At 30.2% G+C, this 20,334-nt stretch overlaps 1 protein-coding gene across 2 annotated transcripts; it reads right to left on the reverse strand.

Moving 5' to 3' along the window:
* Nucleotides 1-628: 628 nt before the first annotated feature.
* LOC137807247 (cadmium/zinc-transporting ATPase HMA3) lies at nt 629-10,823 on the reverse strand. Of its 2 annotated transcripts, none has more exons than XM_068607765.1 (10): nt 10,479-10,823; nt 9,972-10,184; nt 8,243-8,500; nt 6,115-6,212; nt 5,369-5,624; nt 5,099-5,236; nt 4,171-4,498; nt 3,582-3,784; nt 3,164-3,366; nt 629-2,875 (listed from the first exon to the last, which is right to left on the reverse strand). In XM_068607765.1, exons 2-10 carry the CDS (start codon nt 10,156-10,158, stop codon nt 983-985), a joined length of 3,564 nt encoding a protein of 1,187 aa, XP_068463866.1. In that variant the 5' UTR covers nt 10,159-10,184; nt 10,479-10,823; the 3' UTR covers nt 629-982. The 2 variants fall into 2 exon arrangements, with proteins under 2 accessions (XP_068463866.1, XP_090156914.1); XM_090300788.1 differs by having other exon boundaries at nt 8,243-8,513; nt 10,479-10,529.
* Nucleotides 10,824-20,334: the final 9,511 nt, after the last annotated feature.

Genomic DNA, 20,334 nt, shown 5'->3' on the forward strand with positions numbered 1-20,334 from the left:
AATTCCCTCAATCCAAATCTAAACTAGCAGAATCGAGTCAGGCACGGGTGAAAGTTATGTCAAGTTAAGTGGGATCTAAATCTAGATCTTACCAAGTAAGACTAGGTTCAGGTTATGATGAAATTGTGTCAAAATTAAATGGAATTGACTTGTCCCACGTTGTGTCGAGTTAAATCAAGTCTAATTTTAATCAAGTCAAATAAAATTCAGATGAACTCAACTCATATCAGATTAAGTGAGATTAAGTCGAGTTATACCGATCCATGGATAGACAAATTTTGTCCTGTGCTTTTTTCTCTTAAGCAAATACAGATAAATAATACCAGATTAAAATTAATATTGAACTGGGATGGGTTAGGCCTGTGTCATTCTTTGTCCACACATATTTGTGTGTCACTTCGTTTGGAAAATATTTCCATATAAACTTCGAAAAAAGTCCTAAGAAAAGAAAGAAAGTATTTTAGAATGATTTTAAAAAATAAATAATTATTGAGAAATTAAAAAAAATGTATTAAAAATACATATTTCCCTTTTGAATTCGTTGTTATGAGAAGCCCTTAAAATTAAAAGGTTAACTACTGATTTTGTGATGTAAAATTGTAAATAGAGGTTATCAAACAATTAGGAGTAGAATCAGAAAACTGTGAACTTCTTATTTTAATGTTAATGAGCACTACATATTAAAGGAAAGTAAATAAGCAACATACAGTTTAAAGAAAAAGGAAAAAGGAAGAAACCCTTAACATCTACATAACTTTCAAAAGGATTGGTTCCCCTTCCCCTTTAGGAATCGAAATCCCTATATATATTATGACCCCAAAATAAAGTGACATCAGATTTACCTAAAAATCTAAGCTGATCATATGAAGCTCCTGCAGACCTGTTTGGTAAAATAGAGGTCGGAAACACCATGTTGTGTTCACTTCAATTAACTCCTCAAACTATGTACCACCAAAATTCTTGCTTACGCAGTCAGCCACACCTATTCTGTCATAATTTCCGACAAACCTCCTACAAAACCAGCTCTTGAGTCTCCAAGTTTGCCACAGCATTCCTTCATGTAGCTCTTGCAACATCCACCCAATTCTCTCTTATCCCAACCAAGACAAACATGAACAACTGGAGATTCCTTGCATTCTTTTGAAGAGCATTCATCTCTGCAACATGCACTGTCTTCTCCCTCCTTTGAACCCTCACAACAACACACAGCAGGCAAATTCTCGCATGTGTCTGAGCAGCCTTCACAGCAGGAACCTTTCTCTTTCTCTGCCAAACTTGAACAACCATGCATTGGTGATAATTCTTGTTCAACGATGATGTCAACGGATATTTCACCTGTCCCATTCTTCTCAAAGTCTGGACTACAACCTGACTTTTTATGATGCATGTCTTGGTTGGAATGTAAAACACTGCTGCATTTATGGTCTTTCAGGTTTTCACAACCAAGGATGGGGTGGCAATGGTCATTGGTGAGTTGTTGGCTCTCCTTTTGACAAGAAAGATGGGGATGGTAAGGGGAACTATGTGAAACTCCATCATGAGCAACCCTATCAACATGTTGGTTGTGGTAGTGTTTTGTTCCATGAGCCTTATGCCCCAAACAATTACCAACTGCATGATTATCTTCTGCATTTAGAATCAAACTGCTTGAATTCGAACCACCATGGTTTTCCGTTTCGAGCTTCTGGACTCCATCCTCATTCTTGTCACATCTTCCACGATGACAGTGATCGTGTTCATGGAGTTCATCGCTTCTTTTAAATAGATCATGACCCTTCATGGTGTTAGAATGATTAACAATTCCACGTAAACTTGAATCTGAAGAGCAGGGTGGAGATGTTGAGGAACTTGTCTGGGAGGAGACACACTGCTGAGGATGTTGATGTTGATCAAGTTGATTATGGCTATGATTTTGATGATCATGTTGATTACAGCTATGATGTTCATGTTGATTATGGTGATGATGTTCATAATGCTCATGCTCATGTTGATGTTGTAGATGATGATGATGATGGTGAGAGGAACTAACATGACTGCCACCACATTTCTGAGGTTGAGGTATGTTTTCTGTCTCATGGCTATGATGGTGATGGTGATCATGCTCATGCTCATGATCATGCTCATGTTGATGTTGTAGATGATGATGATGATGGTGAGAGGAACTAACATGACTGCCACCACATTTCTGAGGTTGAGACATGTTTTCTGTCTCATGGCTATGATGGTGATGGTGATCATGCTCGTGATCATGCTCATGTTGATGGTGGCGATGGTGATGGTGATCATGCTCATGCTCATGTTGATGGTGATGGTGATGGTGATCGTGCTCATGTTCATGATCATGACAATGTTGATGTTGATGGTGAGCATGATCATGGTCATGAGTACCACCACATCCACTTTTGTGGTTATGTGATTTAGTGGAAGATCTACATAAATTTCCTCCATGCTTGTGTCCTCTTCGAAGAAGTAACATGCTGTTCAAGATGACCAATAGACACGTTCCAACATCAGCAACAACTGCTGCCCAAACAAATGGATAACCACCAAGGGCCAAACCAATAATCGCAGCCTTAGTAGTGATTGACAAAATAATGTTTTCTAGCACTTTCCAACGTGTTCTTCTTGCAAGCTTAATGGCTTCTGGTATCTTCCTAATGTCATTTGACATAAGAATTATATTGCCCGTCTCACTTGCCAGTGCAGAACCTGAAATGCCCATTGAGATTCCAATATCAGCTGAAGCTAATGCCGGCGCATCGTTTATACCATCTCCAATCATGGCAGTTGGACCTTCCTTCTTAAATTCTGAGATGATTTTGACCTTGTCCTCTGGCAAAAGTTCTGCATGGACTAACTCCAGAGAATGCCCCAACTGTAGATGAAGTCATTGTTGCCATTAGTAATTAACTAAGGTTCCATTACTCAAACTTCACCATGGGAAGTTAATGTCAATAATATCGCATATTCAGATATTTACATATGGAAAACTGAATGGCCTACTGACATCTTACAGCATTCAAAAAATAAATTCACTCGTCAAAGCATTTATGTTCACTTTGAAAATAGAGAATTTGATCGTATTCAAAATCACTCTGGTGCCAGCTTGCTATAATTTAGCCATATTGTATTCAACAAGGTTTGGCCATATAACATCACATACCTGCTCCTGTGCTTGCATTGCAGCAGATTCACTATCTCCAGTGAGCATGGCTGTTTTGATTCCCAATAACTTCAACCGCTCAATTGCTTCCTGAACCCCTAACCTGCAAACATCTGAAAGAGAGAAAAGTCCAACTTGGGTTGCTCCTAGGTATATGTATCCAGTGGTCTTTCCTCTTGCAATCTCTCCTTGTAATATAGGAACTACAAAACAAAACCATCACAAATGAACACCTCACTCAGTTCCAAGAAAGAGAAGAAAAATTAAATATCAACCTCTACAGAGCATGAGGGTAAATTCTAATTGGGTTAAAGAGATATTGAAATGAGATATAGAAACTAAAACTATATTGTAATCTCTTTCCGTAACCATTATAGTATTACTACAAGGTTTACACCTCGAGGGAAAAGGCATTCACCTGTTTCAGACCCGGCCCTTGCAGCAATTTTTTTATTTCCGATGTAAATAACTCTGTCTTCCATTTTCCCACTAATTCCTTCCCCAGGAAAGTTTTCAAATTCTGTCACCTTTTCTGGCTCTGGTTCAATGGAGAGAGACCTTCCATAATCAACAATCGCAGATGCCAGTGGATGGCTTGACTTGCTCTCTACACTTGACACCCTGAAAAGTTGAATCTAAACTCATTCATCTCATGATTCAACAATTTATTTAATCCTTATTCTAAATAGGCTTCTGAAATTTCCTAACAAGATTATGTTATATCTGCCATACACAAGAAAAACTATCACTATCATCTGCTTGTATGTTTCTTTCATTAATATGTTTATTTTTTTAGTAAATAGTTTATAAACTAACACTCCTTGAATCACATATTGTCATATATATTAACCAAGTTTATTGAATTTTAGAATAATTTTCTTAAATGAACTATTTAAAATATGATCCATTCATAGTGCATGTAAATTAGACTTTTTTTTAACAATATTACATTTCAGAAGAAAGATGGACAGAAATAGCAGTGTAAGGGAAACGAGGGCTGTCCTTACCAGTAAAGCAATGTGTTCAAATCTATGTCTGCTGAAAGAGATTGAAACTGTGTGACCACAAAATCACCCTTCGTTATGGTACCCGTTTTGTCAAAGGCCATAACCTTGATTTTTGCAAGTGTTTCAAGATGATGACCCCCTTTGATGAGAAGACCTGATGTGGCTGCTCTGGTGTAAGCACAAAAGGTTGCAACTGGCGTTGAAAGGATGAGTGCACATGGACATCCACTTACTAAAACAACCAACGCTGTGTGAAGCCAGTATTTCTCTTTACGTGATTTTACCGCAACTGGAATCACTGCTACAAGGATTGCTATGATTACAACGGCTGAAAACATTAACAACAAAAGTAAGGCCAATGCAATGCAATTGAATGCAGGCAAGAAACCAATGACTGAAAAACTATTCTACTAAATCACAGTCAGAACTGAAAACGAGAAACAGAATCTATTTAGCAATGTTTAGATATCTAATGATGGATAGAATAGAATGAAATGAAATGAACTAATGTTACCATTTTGTAGTTTAGATATTTTGTAATTGAATGAACTAGGAAAAAAAATGGTTTAGTCGCTTTCCATAAATCCCAACATAGTGCATAGAGAAATATAGTTCGTCTCTTTTTATCTACTTATGCAATTCATTATGATATTATCGTATCTCTAACATTTGAGGGAAAGAAAAACAAGATATTGATGTACTTCCAATTTTATTTTAAATAATGGATCCTATAAGCATTACATATTATTCTATTTTTTATTTTATCAATTTCCATCATTTCAATCTAATGGAAGGCAATGCAAAGAATGCAAAAATGCAAGTAAAAATGACCTTTATTTGTAGAATTAACATTTGACAAGAAAGTAGTACGAAATGCAATGAAACCATTCAAAAGTGATTAAAACAAAAACTGGTGATTTTGACTAACCAGGGGTATAAAACTTGACAAACTTGTCAATCAATCTCTGAACGGTGGTTTTGCTGTTTTGAGCTTCTTCCACAAGCTTTGTCATTTTAGCCACCACACAGTCTTCAGCCAGTGCAGTAGTTTTCACACTGATATAACCTTTTAATCGATCAAGAAAACACGTTAACTTCACCAACTTGGTTTAGGAAAAAACTAATGACCAACTATTTTTCTTCTCATATTTTTTCTATTTTACCAATGACACGTTACACATAAGAACTAAGAAATTACCATTCAAATTGATGGTGCCAGCCCACACAGTAGAATCCTTTTGTTTTGCCACAGGGAATGATTCCCCAGTCAAAGTTTTCTCGTCAACTTCACAGGTTCCATCTAGAACAACTCCATCAATGGGTATCACCTCGCCTGCTTTAACAGCTAAAATGGTGTTTACTTTCACCTCATCAGCATCCACAACCTCTCCTGTTTCAGCTATAACTGCTTTTTGAGGGGTAATGTTCATCAAAGACGACATAGCTGCATTTGCCTGAATCAATACATTTTTGCAATTTAGAAGTTTAACTTACTGTCAGAATTGAAACAGAGAACCCTGCTTTTGTTTTCTATAGAGAACATCTACACATCACAAAAAATTGGCCACTTTACATGAACTCCATTCATTCAGTTTTCTTCATCAACATCATAACTATGTTAATAATTCTTGATTCTTAAATCACACATTTTTTTATGCTTTTGTGTAATCAATAATGCAATTAGACTTTTTATGTATAACCCAGGTTGCTTTCTTACATTCAAGAGTGTGTCAACCATTATCCATAAGTTTATATATATAGTATAATGATAAGGAATAAGTATCTGTGTTTGAGAAGTGCACACTTCAATTATGAAGTAATGATTACAATAAATCCGGGTCCACAAATTTATTATTAATTCAAGAATAAAACATTAATACTTGAGACAGTGTAAAGGATGATAAATAAATAAATAAATACCTTCCAAAAAAAATAAATGAATACCTTGTAACTTGCCCTTGATTCTAGCCATTCTGCAATTGAGAAGAGGAAAACGATGGTGCCGGCTTCCAAATAATCATCCATTGCAATTGTCCCAATAACTGTCAAGTAAAAAGAAAAATAGAGATATGTAAATCTTATAATAAATTTTTTTTCATATAATCAGAAGTTCATTATATAATAATTAAAGAGTAACACTCTTCTTTCTTAGGCTCTATATATATTATTAAACTGAGAGAAAATATATAATATTTAACAACAATCCTTTTTTTCTCATTGGACAGAAACGGTTACATGAATCGAATAATGAAAGTGTTCTTTTATGGTAAATCATATATATGTATAATATAAACTGTTGATTATTTAGTTAATTTGGATAACAATAAAGTTTGATTCCATAAGACGTTAGCATATATCTTGTTTTGTTTGCTTCTATGAAATGTTTGATGCAGATAGTAGAAAAGACATTTGAGGGGGGTGAGGTTTGTCCCTTTCATACCGCTTCAATAATACAAGTTAGTACTTGTCGTTAAGAAAATCTGACAAGACAAAGTATTATCAGCAGTGCGAGGGAACCGCTGTGACGAGCCGTTTTCATCAGTTTAAATTTATGAACAAACGGTGATGTTTGTTCGTTACAGAGCAGATTTTCAGTGTGTTCGGATGGATGCACTTTAATGCCACATTTTATGTGGTTTTTCACTTCTGAGTTCAACTTACACTAGTTTCAGCTTCCGTCATAAACTGAGTTATGAATGCATTTCAAGAGCACATTCTTGCACTAGCAAATCTCACTTGATATCACTTTATATAAATATATACAAATTTCACTTCTTTTTAAACACTTATTGTCTATCACTTTGCATGAGAAAAATATATGAAATCATTCAAGTTTCAAAGATTGCGAAAGAGAATCATATTTGTTACAAGGATGTGAGAATCTCTCATGTGATTCTTCACGTGATTATATTAGGTGGAAAAACAAATGAAGATGAATATTTTAAACATGGCAGAATCTGTCGGTTGTGCTGATTCAGGATTTTTGTTGTCAGTGGTTGTTTTGGGTTGAGTTTGAATTTAATGAGAACCAAGATTTTTTTTTTTTTGCTTTATCAAAAACTAGCAAGTGTGCTGTAAGGTTATTTTTATGAAAGAAAAAACAATTTTCTGGAAGTTTAAATGGTTAGTTTGGAAATAAATATTCATAATTTAATAAGCTAAATATAAAATTACATAAGAAAAAACAATTTACTGCAAGTTAATAAGTTATAAAAGAAAAAACAATTTACTAAAAGTTTAACAATTTAAAAAACTGAGAGTTTAGCGGAGTTTAAATGGTGGAACTTTAGGGGTTTCCATGGGATTATCAAACTATGTTTTCAAATTTTAGAGATTGTTCTCAACTATAGGTAACAAACCAGGGTTAAAATCATCAGAAATACTAGCAATAAATCTCTTAAATATTTTTTTATAGCGAATTAAAAAAAATATAAATAGTAATTTAAGAAAAAAAAATACAATGGTGCGTGTTATTTTAAAGAAAAATATGCTAAAAATACTCAATCTATTATTTAGAAAATTAAGATAAAATAAGAAGAATTTTCGAAAAAAACAATTAATACTTCTAAAATGGGTAGAAAAAAAAATGGAAAACATGGCAAAGATGGGGGTTAAAGTTTATCTGAAGACATCTTAAATAATGATATAAAATTTAAAAAATTTATTCAAACAGAATATGATAATATATAATCCAAAATGTGCCATGATTCATCTAGTATGTGAACCTTTTCCGAGTTCTTCTAAATTTTATGTGAAGGAAATTTAACAAGTGAATTGAGAATCGAGTAGCAGTCCAACTTAATAAACAGAAGATGAAATTGTTGAAAAGTACCCATTTCATTTTTAATTAAATGTTCCATTTAAATTTTATGAAGAAAAAAAAATGCCCGTCCAACCTTTTGTCCGGTATAGTATTAGGACAAACAAAAGGAAAGAGGAATATTTTGTTATAATTATTAGTAATTAAATTAATTTTATAATTACAGAAGCTACAGTTTTGTCACGGCTTCTGCTAGTGTATTTTAAAAATAATAAATAAATAAATAAAAATATGAGAAATGAAGTAAATTACCTGCTATGATCATGAGAATGCTAATGTCAATTCTACGATTTCGAATGGAGGCAATGGCCTTTAGGATGATAGGGTAAACACCAGCAGCAACTGCACCAAGTGCTACATACTTCATGGGATGGTAAACAAATTTCAGAAGGGAAACCAAAAGTAGAACACCAGATGCAATTGAGTATGGGTTTGGCCATCTTTTCTTGTGCTTTTCATCTCCATGTACTCTGATATTCGCTTCTAATCTTGCTTGATTCAATGCCTTAACTGCCATCACAAACTTTTATTATTCATTTGTCACTTTCCTTTTCATCAAAATCAATTCTTTTTGCATCACAAAAGATAAAGTTGGTCTTAAAGCAAAAAGATATACATAAACACCCTAACTTTATTCATATGCTACAAATGCTATGTACATAGTTATAGGAATAATACTCCAATTCCACAAGGAAAACTATACATAATTACTATACACTTCCACAGCTAACCCAAGTTTTACTCCTTAATTCATAATACTTATACCTAAAGTGTACTTTCATTATATTTTTTTAAAATTTGCGTTTATCTCACCTTGTTATAGTCATATTCATTTATAAGATTTTTGAGCATGGAATTTTAATTTTTAATAATGACACTAGAATCATCTTCAAAATGTAAATACATATATTTAAAAAAATGTGGGTCTCTGTGACTGAATGAATTCTATTTAATTAAGATTAAATAAAATGTTGATTTTATAAAAAAAAAATTATGGTTGATGAATTAATCTTAAGAACATGAAATCTAAAACAGGCAAAGTTTGCAAATCTATTTCACTCCCTGCAAACATGAGATTTGCGGACTCTAATCAAAAGAAACCGTTTTGGTCATAATTTGTGTCCAAGTGGAAAAGTTGAGATAAAGAGGCACACTTCCTTTTTCATTCGTAATGGTGCTCTTATTTCTTTAACATCAACACGTTACGTTTTGTGGAAAAGGAAACTTTGTGAAAAAGTTGATAATGGTGCTCTTATTTCTTGGAAAAAAGATGCCCAAGTAAGCAAGATCATCCACCAAAGCAAACTTCTTTGTGTTCTACCTTTTACCGCGGCTAGAATACAAGCATGGCAATTATTAATGAAAAATAGTTATTTTGGTTTTTTTTTAACTTATTCTGAATTCCGCATAATTGTTTGAAAAAAAACTAACAATTTCTCGAAATTAACAAAGTACAAGTACCATAAACTCGTTTTCATAATTAACTCCTCTTAATCAAGGAAAAGAATCTTTTACCCCCATTCGATAAACCGGTACAAAAAATTGGGTAATCCTATAATCGCACCTCTATTTTCAAGCAGTGAGCTCCAATGTGGAGTGGTCTACTCAATTTGGAAATTTGGACTAAAATTTGGAAATTACTTTTATCAGTTTTAATTAATGATAATAAATTTTAATGTACGAAACGAAGAAAGAAAAATATTAATTTCTAAATAAAAAATACTTTTAAAAAAAAATCAATTTCAATCCACGAGAACACTTCAAACAGGGGGGAAAAGTTCTGTCCTTCGCTCCATATACGATTAAATGCTATGCATGTCACAAGCTTCATCCTAGAATATCGTGATTGTGGCACAGTGCGCAGTTCAAAATTTTGTGAGCATTAATGATGTAGTATTTTGTCAACTTTCTGTGAGTACAGAATAACAAACAAAATGGTCAAGAAGAGGAGGATAAAGTGATATTGGAGAGAATAATGTACCGATTTGAAGTTGCGAAATGGCAAGAGTGTCATGGAGAACAATGACAGTTCGTGAAGGAACTATCACAGAAACCTCTTTGATTCCTTCAAGAGGCTTTAAGATGTTTTCAATGAGTGGCACTTCAGAGGAGCAGCAGAGACCCAGCACATCAAAGTAGCTTTTCTGCAATTTTTTACTCTTCTCCATGACTTCCAAAGCTTTGATCAAAACACCTGTGCCACCCCCAAAACAACAATCACCCAGAGGAAAGTCCTTTCGGATTCAGTAACCAAATTAAGAAAACACAAAGGAAAAACATGTGATTATTCTGAAAAAAAGAAAATAGAGGTAACGCTAAAGGGACCACAAATTAGAACAAAAAAAAAACGCCTCTTTCTTAACACAAACAGTTAACGAAACCGTTAAACAAGTAAGGTGTGGAACCATGTATGATATGAGATAAATAAAAAAAATGGTACAAGGTAGGAAGAGAAACTGGTGAGAGATAGAGAGAGAAAGAAGACCACCTTGTTGTGAGGAGAGAGAAGAGGAATATGGTGGTGATGCCAATGGTGTGTGAAGCGGTGCAAGACGAATGGGAGCTTAAGTAGGCAAACTCTGAGTGGGGTATTCCGGACAAAAATATTTTAAAAAATCAGAAAAGTTATTTTTGACACCCCACTTTTTTTTTTATCTTAGATGGCTTTGAGAGCCCTGAATAATAATAAAATATTAAACTAAGTTGTTCAATTAATGTAAATTAAATTACTGAAGATAAACTTAAAATAAGTATTGATGGTGGTATAAATTTAACTGGAATCATCACTCAAGACAAAAAAAAAATAAAATAGAAGAGATAAGACTTGTAACATAAGAAGAGGTTAAGACATTTTTCTTAAATAACGTGTCCGTGGATACATATATTAATGTTGATACTTATATGACACTTATAGGTTATTTATTGGTGAAATGTTTAATTTTAAAAAAATTATTGAATTTTTTATAATTATAACACGGTATTAACTCAATTTTAAAAATGATAAATAAAATAATTTTCTAAAAAGTTAAATTTATTATATAAATTTTTATTATGATTATAAAAATAAAGAATAAATTCTTTTAAACATGTTTTTCTCTATATAAATATTTATTATCAATTTATATAATTTATAATTATATAATATATAAATTCGTATGTCATATCTTATATTTTAAAAATTATATTATTTCCATATTTTTGTCTGAATTACAGTATTCATATCCATGTTTGCGCTGCATTGACATAACCAGGTTTTACTTCAAAAAAAAATACTAAGTTGAAAAATTAATTAAAGCACCAATTACTTAACACACTTCAATTATTATTTAATTTTTTTAGGGAGGGATGAGACAAGTGTAGTGGAGAATCAATAAGATTAATGGAATCCACCTATGAATCCACATTTTCTCTTTATTTTTAGTACCATAGGAGTTTAAACATTCCAACCAAAGACATCATCACAAAACATGATCTTCTTTTTTTAATTCTTTAATTTACTCCACGAGATACATAAGACCTGACTTTTGTAACGTTGTTAAGAACGACCCGAAACTGTTCTCAAATTAATCTTTAACAGTATACTTCTTAAATGAAAAGGTATATAAAGAATTAGGAAATAGTTTGTTTGCAATTATATTAATTCTGTAAATGTTGATTAACTCGTGTTGTGATGTTACAACTGGTTAGCCAAGTTATAATTTGATTTCTTTCTTCTTCACATGTATCTTTATCTAGTAACGTATTTTATAATTTGATGTCTTGTGTTTCTTTTCTTCTTCTTTGTAGGTATCTTTGTCTAATCTAGAAACAAACGCACGTTATGTTTCAGAATGTTTTTTCAACAATAAATTTGTATCTCTTTTTAACAAAAAAATTTAAATCTTGATTTGTCTTATTTTATGAAAGCTTGTCTGTTATTTAACTCCCATTATGACTTCTATCGTCTAACTTTATCCCTTTATCCACGTTTCCTTCGATCCTAGCTAAATGTTTTACCCTTCTGGGATAAAAACTTTAAATAAAATTATCTCTAAATTAAATTAATAAAGGTTTGTGAAGTTTTAATTTAATTTCAACAATTGCAATTTTATAGTTAAGTCTAATCATGAATCTGAATCAATTTATTTATAAAATGTTTATACATTACCATAACAGACTCAATTTCTCATCACCCTTTTTTTTTATTTTCTTTTTATTTTTATTTCCCTAACTATTTCAAAAGTAAAAAAAATAAATTTTAAAAATTAATAATTTTAATTTTAATTTTGAATGTATTAAAAAAAATTAATAGTTATTAATGAATAAAGAAATGGATTTTTACAAAATAAAAACAAAAAAAGTAATAAATTAAAAAGGTGTAGTTTAATTTTTTTTAAATAAAAAAAATAAAAAATTAAACCCTACCACAACATAAAAGTTGAATCTATAAACATAAATTAGTATTTATTTTTTATTATTGATGATGTAATCATGTTAATTTCAAATAAAAAATATAAGACATAACTATCAAAAAAATCAAAGTCAATTAGTATTAACTAGTAGTGGACACACAAATAATATTAAAGAGTCTACTCATTTTTAAGCATTAAATATAACATTTGCATTAGTTTATTTTTTTTAGGATTTTGCATTTAGAGTAGACACTTCAATTTTATATGTGTATCCACTACTAATTAATACTAATTGACTTTAATTTTTTTTATAATTATGTCCTGTATTTTTTTACTTGAAATTAACATGATAGCATCATCAATAATAATAAATAAATACTAATTTTTGTTTATAGATTCAACTTTTATGTTGTTGTAGAGTTTAATTTTTTATTTCTTCATTCTTAACAAAAAATTAAGCTAAATATTTTTAATTTATTACTTTTTTTTATTTTTTAAAAACCCATTTCTTTATTCATTAATAACTATTTTAAACATTAAAAATATTTATTTTTTAATGTATTCAAAAATTAAAATTATCATTTTTTTTAATTTATTAATTTTTGAAATGGTGTTAGATAGGGAAATAAAAAAAAGGTGTAGATAGGAAAATAAAAACAAAAAGGTGCTAGATAGGAAAATAAAAACAAAAGGATGTTAGATGAAAATAAAAGTGTAAATAGTGTTATATGAAAAATTGAATTTACATGTTTTTAATTAAAATAATTATTTATTATAATTACCAATTTCCAAGCCTATAGTTGGAGAAAACAAACCTTTCATAAGCATTTGGAAAAGTAAAAAAAAAAATCAAATTAGTTTTTTCGTAAATTAAAATTAGTATAAATTGTATAAAAACTTGAATCTGAATTAATTATTAAAAAAACCATGTTCATAACCACAGCATGAATTTTATCCCTGCTTCTGAGTCTGCTGATGTCTTCTCTTTCCTTTCCTTTATTGTGGACTTTTGCTAGTAACTAATGCATGCCTCTGCACTTCTGTAAAGAGAAACACTCATCCCAACACATCTTTCTGCTATTTCTTAACTATTTTAAATTGGTAAGGTAATATACTGATAACTTGGACCAGATTATAATTAAAATAAAAAAAATATTATTTTAATAAAATAAAGTAATTTTTAAATTACATGATCTCACATCATATTTATAAATGAATGTTCTTCAAATTAAGTTGTTCTCATCTCATTGTGTAATCACATTATATGTATAATCTCCTTATAATGAAAGATAAATCAGTTTAAATTGAAATTATTATTGGCAATATCTCATAAGTGACCTGAATTCAGTTTAAAGAAAACGATAGAATTAAGAATATATGTTTTTAAAAAGATAATATAATAATATGTATGCAGTTGCCATGCCACTACTTTAACTACGTAGTGTAACACATCAAAATCTCACCATAACTTCTTCTTCTGTTTTTGGTGAGACGCTATCATAAATTTATATCAGTAGTAAGGGACAAATTCAGTAGACACACAGAGGAAGAGAACTATAATAAGTAACATACTTAATGCTTTGCCCATACTATTTTAAATTTAAATAACATTTAAATTATAAACAAAAATAAATTATTACAAAATGACATAATAACAAATTAAAATAGAAAAAAATTATAGTAACAAAATTACTAGTGAGAATTTAATTATTGTCACAAAATATTAATAGTGACATATTTATAACATTTAGTGATGAATATGTATATCACTGAAACTAATTTTTCTTGTAGTGACATAATTATATTAAGGATTATTTTTTTAATAATGTGTTAGAAATTGTATTGCTTTCCAAAAGTTTACAAACACAAGGTTTTGCGTACTTTTTAAAAAATATTTTGAATGGATTTTAGGTTTGATAAGTTTTATGTTTCAATTCATGAGTATTTTTATTTTTTTTATAAAAACTCTCATGGCATCATTATGAAACTAAGTAGGCTGACACTTCAAGTAACAACAATCATCTTTCATTAGTGAAAAAAAATATTATTAAAAAAAGGAAAAGAAAAGAAATACAAAAAAAATATAAGAGGACTAAACCGAAACTCATATATTAACAAAAACGGTACATATGTAATTTATACCTATTAATAAAGAACTCTAAGAAAATACTAGATAAAAAGTCTATTATACCAATGAAAATATTCTTTATGAATAAAGTCTAACTTAGCAAGTTTATCAACACATGCATTCTCTTTACACAAAATGTGAGAAACCTTAAACCTGATTTTTCCACAATAATTATGACAAGTGTTACACCTATTACAAAGCATCCAATGAACATTAATCCTAACAGTAAATGCAGCACAAATCAAGGCAAAATCACATTCAAGTCATAAACTAGTAAAACCCATCTTTTGAGTTTGTTCAATAGCATGTATAACTTCATAAAACTCAGCAACCAAAGTAGTCTGAACATCAAGGAAAACAAAGAAACCACTAATAAATTCCCCCACACTCCCACGGAAAATACCAACACAAGTAGAAAAACCAGGAGAACCCTTAGCAGCACCATCAATGTTTATTTTAACCCAACCTGGAGAAGGAAACTCCCATCAAACAGGAAGAGGAGATAAAACTTTACCACTACGAGTATTAATACCAAAAAATTTAAGCACATTGAAATCAACACATATCATTTCGCATAGAACTTTTAGACGAATTACCCACTAGACAAGTGAGATCTTTAATGACCGAAATGACCTCAGAAACATCAATTTTAACCTAAAATCTAGTATAATTTATCATACGTCATATTATCCAAATAGTAAAAGTTATCACAACAAGTTTAATCAAATTAACCAAAGGACTACCATCACTCTTAATACAAGAAAGGAGATCATCCACATTAGAAAAATGAGAAGTAAGGAAAATTTGTCGAACTCAACTCCAAATATGCATAACATTAGGACATTCAAAAAATAAATGGTGAATAGATTCCTCATGCTTTTCACAAAGCATACACATAGAACATATATGCAAACCACTATACTGAATGTGTTGATTTGTAGGTAGTCGCCCATGAAAAACTTTCCAGATAACTAGAGTTGTGGAAGGAGGTATATATATGAAGCCCAAATGAGTTTACCCCAGTCATAGGGAATTCCAGGATTCAAGAAAAAAGTCCTAGCCGACTTAAGAATGAAACGCCCAGAATCTTCCAAAATTTAATTAGGAATATCATGTTCCTGCCTAATCATGATATGTTCAAAAAACTAAGGCATCTGTCGTAATGGCAAGGAAATAATCCAATCACTATCAGTCCAAAATTGAGAAACTGTATCTAATATTCTAGAACCATCAGGTACCCCTCCAATGATTGATAAAGAAGGAGTGGAACACCATTTATCATTCCAAAAATTAATAAAAGTACTTGTACCAACAGTCCAAGAAGTCTGTTCAAGAATAGTGTAATAAAATTGTTTAATCTTAGGTCAAATAGAGGAGGATATATAAACCATTCTAAATTGGTACTTTGATTTAAGAACTCTGGTTTTCAAAAGAAGAGACTAAGGCTTGTTACTATAAGCAAAATTCCAAATAAGCTTAAGAAGATACACATTATTTTCATGATAGAGATTAATAATCTTCAGTCCTTCATTCTCAAGAGGATAACAGATCTTAGCTCAATTAACTGTAGTTATGCTTTTTTCATAATATCACCAGTCCAAATAAAATTTCTGCTCCAATGCTCAACTTGCTTAATAATAGAAACTGGTCATTTATATATGTTAAAACTATAAGCTAAAAAACTAGTAATGATTGTATTAACCAACTGGATCTGACCCATCATGCTAAAAGATTTCCCTTTCCAAAATGCTAGTTTTAATTTGACTTTATCAAACAAATATTAAAGAAAATGAGTATTTTTGTTTATAGTATGTAAAATCTTCTTTAAACTGAGTACTTAATATACTAAAAGTTTCAATTCATATGGCATGCATGATATATTAATATATAATATACAATATATTTATTGTTATAGTAAAACTAATATTGAAGGATAAAAAGATAATTTTTTAAATATTTTAAAATTTAAATAAAAATAATTATAAATAAATATTTATTTTAATGAATTATTTAAGTTAAATATTTAGGTATCAATTTTAAAAAAATATTAAATACTTAAAATTCAAAATCAATCATATATATTGAATAATGAAACTTATTTAAGTTAAATTTTAACCAACAATGAAAAATGTATTAAAAGAAATTATTAAAATATACTATCACTAGTACAAAATATCAAAACCACAACTCTTCTAAAGACGGTTAATAGAAAGTTGTCGTAAAAAATAGGTGGTGGAAATTTCGTAATTATATTGTGTTTTTAACGTCGTTAAAAATGGTTCTTGGAGACATATAAAGACGGTTCTGGGAAGAACCGATGTTAAAAAGTGTTCTGTGAGAGATATAAAGACAATTCTAGGAAGAATCGTCGTTAAAAAGTGTAAAATTTTCGAAAAAAAAAGTTGTGTTGCACATGTCTCCCTCTCTTATTTTGTCCTGCGCTCCTTTTCAATATCACTTCTTTCACTCTAACTCTCACACACTCGTCTCTCTGCCACCACACTCCAACTGCGACCTCCACCACACCACGAAACCGCCACCATGTAACTAACTATCGCACGACCTCCATTACTCCAGTCATGCGACACCGCAAGCTTCACCCTCACTCCAGTTGTGCGACATCGCAACCTTCAACCTCACACCAATCGCGACACCGCAACCTCCACCACACTGCGAAATCGTCGTCGCGCAACCTCCATCACTCCAGTCGCGCAACCTGGCCCTTGTTGCACCGCACTGGAAAAGTGCCAGCTCGCGCGACACCGCAACCTTCACCCTCAATCCCAGTCGCACCACATCGAAAATTTGCTAGCTCCGTCGTCCAGCTCTATGCGACACTGCCCAAAGCATGACCTTCGTACCGAGCTGCTCCCCACCAGAGTTCTTCCCTCCATTTCTGCACCAACTTTTTATTATTTTATTTATTATATAACTACACCCAAATTAACGATGACCGTTTTAAAATGCTCTTTTTAACTGTCCTTAATGTTATTTTCTGCAGTAGTGTATTATCACTTTCAAAAATATTAAAAATACATTTTACAACACTCTTTTTTCTTTAAAAATCATAATTTTTTTTATAGGATTCTATTCTTATTTAACAAGTTTCATTGGTGATTTTATAAATATTTAATAAGGTTAACTATTAATAAAAAATGTATTTCCTAAAAATACATATTAAAGTACCCGCCGTGATAATCTTTTACAAAAAAACTAATACACTAAAGAAAATAAAAAGAAAAGGCACAATAGCATAAATGAAAAACATGAAAGATGCTATTCCATGACGTCACCCACGTATATATTATCAATTCAGTTCAGTAGTTAATTCATAATTTATAATTATATATTAATTTTTTTTATTTATGTCATACTTGGTTAAAATCAAATAACTGTAAGTATATGATCAAAAATATTAATTGTACTTTAAAAGTAATTTATATAAATTTAAATATTTATTAATAAGAACATATTCATTATAGATCATATAATTGGTCATAAGATTATAAGACATGGAATTTTATAAAATTTTACATTGAAATATGCTGATATAATATAAAAAATAAGATTCTAGATATAAAAATAAAAATTTATTTTTTATCTTGAATATATATATATATATATATATAAATTTTATAGATATTAAAGTGATATGAACAAAATATATTATTTTAAATATTAAAAATAGTCACGTGATTAGATAACAACGACAAAACTGTGGGATAATCGACCTGTGTGAGTGTGACTTACAAGTTACCAAAACCCATCTTTTATCTGTTTTCATCAAAGAAACATTATTCAACAAGATAGTTACAATGAACAATTCAAAAATAAATAAAAATGGAATAGTTACAATGAGTTGAAAATTCTCCATTCCCATCACAGGAATTTGGTTAATTGTTTGAGAGGAAAAGTAAAAAAAAAAAGGGGGGGGGGGGGGAGAGAAGACAGTTAAAGAAACAATATGAAAATGGCATGAGGGTTCATGCATGCAAGAGACAAGTGAATGAGATCCAAACATAGAATTCTAGTCAATTCCAAACAAGATTGGTTAACGGTTTGGTTCCCCTAAACTGTCCCTTACTGATCAATTTAACCCAAATATGAGAATCCAAAATTTCATTATAAGATGCTGGTAACAAGTTATATAGTATACAACAAAAATTCATATTTATTGTCTTAAAATATAAAATAGTATGTTAGATATTGTTTTGTTCATTAAGATAATACCATAAAAGTTAATCATCATGTGTGAGATAATACGATAAGAGTTAATCATCATGTGTGAGATAATACGATAAGAGTTAATCATTATGTGTATTGTTAGTTTTATAATTTGAACCTCTATCACATCTTTATTCATAAAAAACGAATGAGTGAATTAAAAGAAAAATATATATTTAAAATATTATTAGTATCAATTTTTAAGGTAGGACTATTACACTACCGGAATAAATATAATGTTTTTTATTTTGTTTGAGTTTCTTTATGGTTTATGTTAAAAAATATTTTCTTCTCAGAAATACAACATATTCTTATTTATTGTTTTTTTTATTTTAATTGAATATAAAAAAAATGACAAATGATAACATTTAAGGGAAGATTTCTTTGAATATTTTTTTTTCCATACAAATCTATAAAGAAGAACCAAAATATGTAAGATAATACGTAATTGATTGTGGTATATATTTTTATATTTTTAAAACGTATTTTAATCTACTATGGAATATCTCAAATAGGAAATATTGATGTTAAAAGTAAATTGAGTTTCAGAGTTCAGTAAAACTAAATATATTCTATTTGAGTTAAACTAATTATAAAAGTTGTAACGTCACGTAGAAACAAAACACAAATTCCTTTTCTCTCTCTATTTCTCAAACTTTCTTTCTACTCTCTAATGTCTTTCCTCCGTAACTCGTCCCTCATTTATTTCACAGTATGATCACATCTCGCTAAGTGATTAAAATATTTTCAACCAATCAGATTTTTAAACAAAATAAGTTTAGGATTTTTTTTCAATTTTTTTATTTGTGATTTCGTTATCAATTTTAGTGGAGTGAGAAACCTTAAACCTTAAACTCAGAACCTTAAATCCTAAATTCTAAATCTTAAATTATATATCCTAAATCTTATACCTTAAACCCTAAACTGAAATTTAGTTATGTTTCGATAAATTGCTCTAGATCCACAGGTTTTGTATAACGATTCTGACCTAGATTTTGGAAGATTAACTTAGAGATAAGTTCTTTACATAAGAGAAAATATAGTGTTATCTTTTAATAGAACTTTAGGTTAGAGATCTGGATGTGAAGGTAACGTAGTCACAAAGTTCTAAAAATTTATCACATCACTACAGGAAAATCATGAAATAAAAACTAATTTTAGAGACTAAAAATAATTAGTTGCTATAGTGACTAAATTAGAAATCAATTTAGAAACTAATTTTTTTTTCTAAATTAGCTTCTATTATTGTTAAATAGTTTCTAAATTGGTATCTAATTAGCTACCAAGGTTTTAACTACCAATTATTTAGTTGTTATTATGTTTGTTGAATATCCTGAATGTGTAGATCTATTGATTGTTGTATGTTGGGATTTAAAGAAGATTGAATAATCCTGAAATTGATTCATGTAATTTGGTTTTCTCTTTTGATTTATTTGTGCATATTATAAAATTTATATTTTCATTAGTTTACTCTTGTTTTTTTTTGTGTTGTGAACTGCGTGATGATTGTACTATGTACACAAACAGAAGTGTAGGAGGTCCCAGAAAACTTTAGGATACTTTAAACCTTATATTGTAAATTTATGTATTTCTATAAGTCA

The sequence above is a fragment of the Phaseolus vulgaris genome, chromosome 3 (assembly GCF_051622355.1).
Source record: "Phaseolus vulgaris cultivar YP4 chromosome 3, ASM5162235v1, whole genome shotgun sequence".
NCBI lineage: Eukaryota > Viridiplantae > Streptophyta > Magnoliopsida > Fabales > Fabaceae > Phaseolus > Phaseolus vulgaris.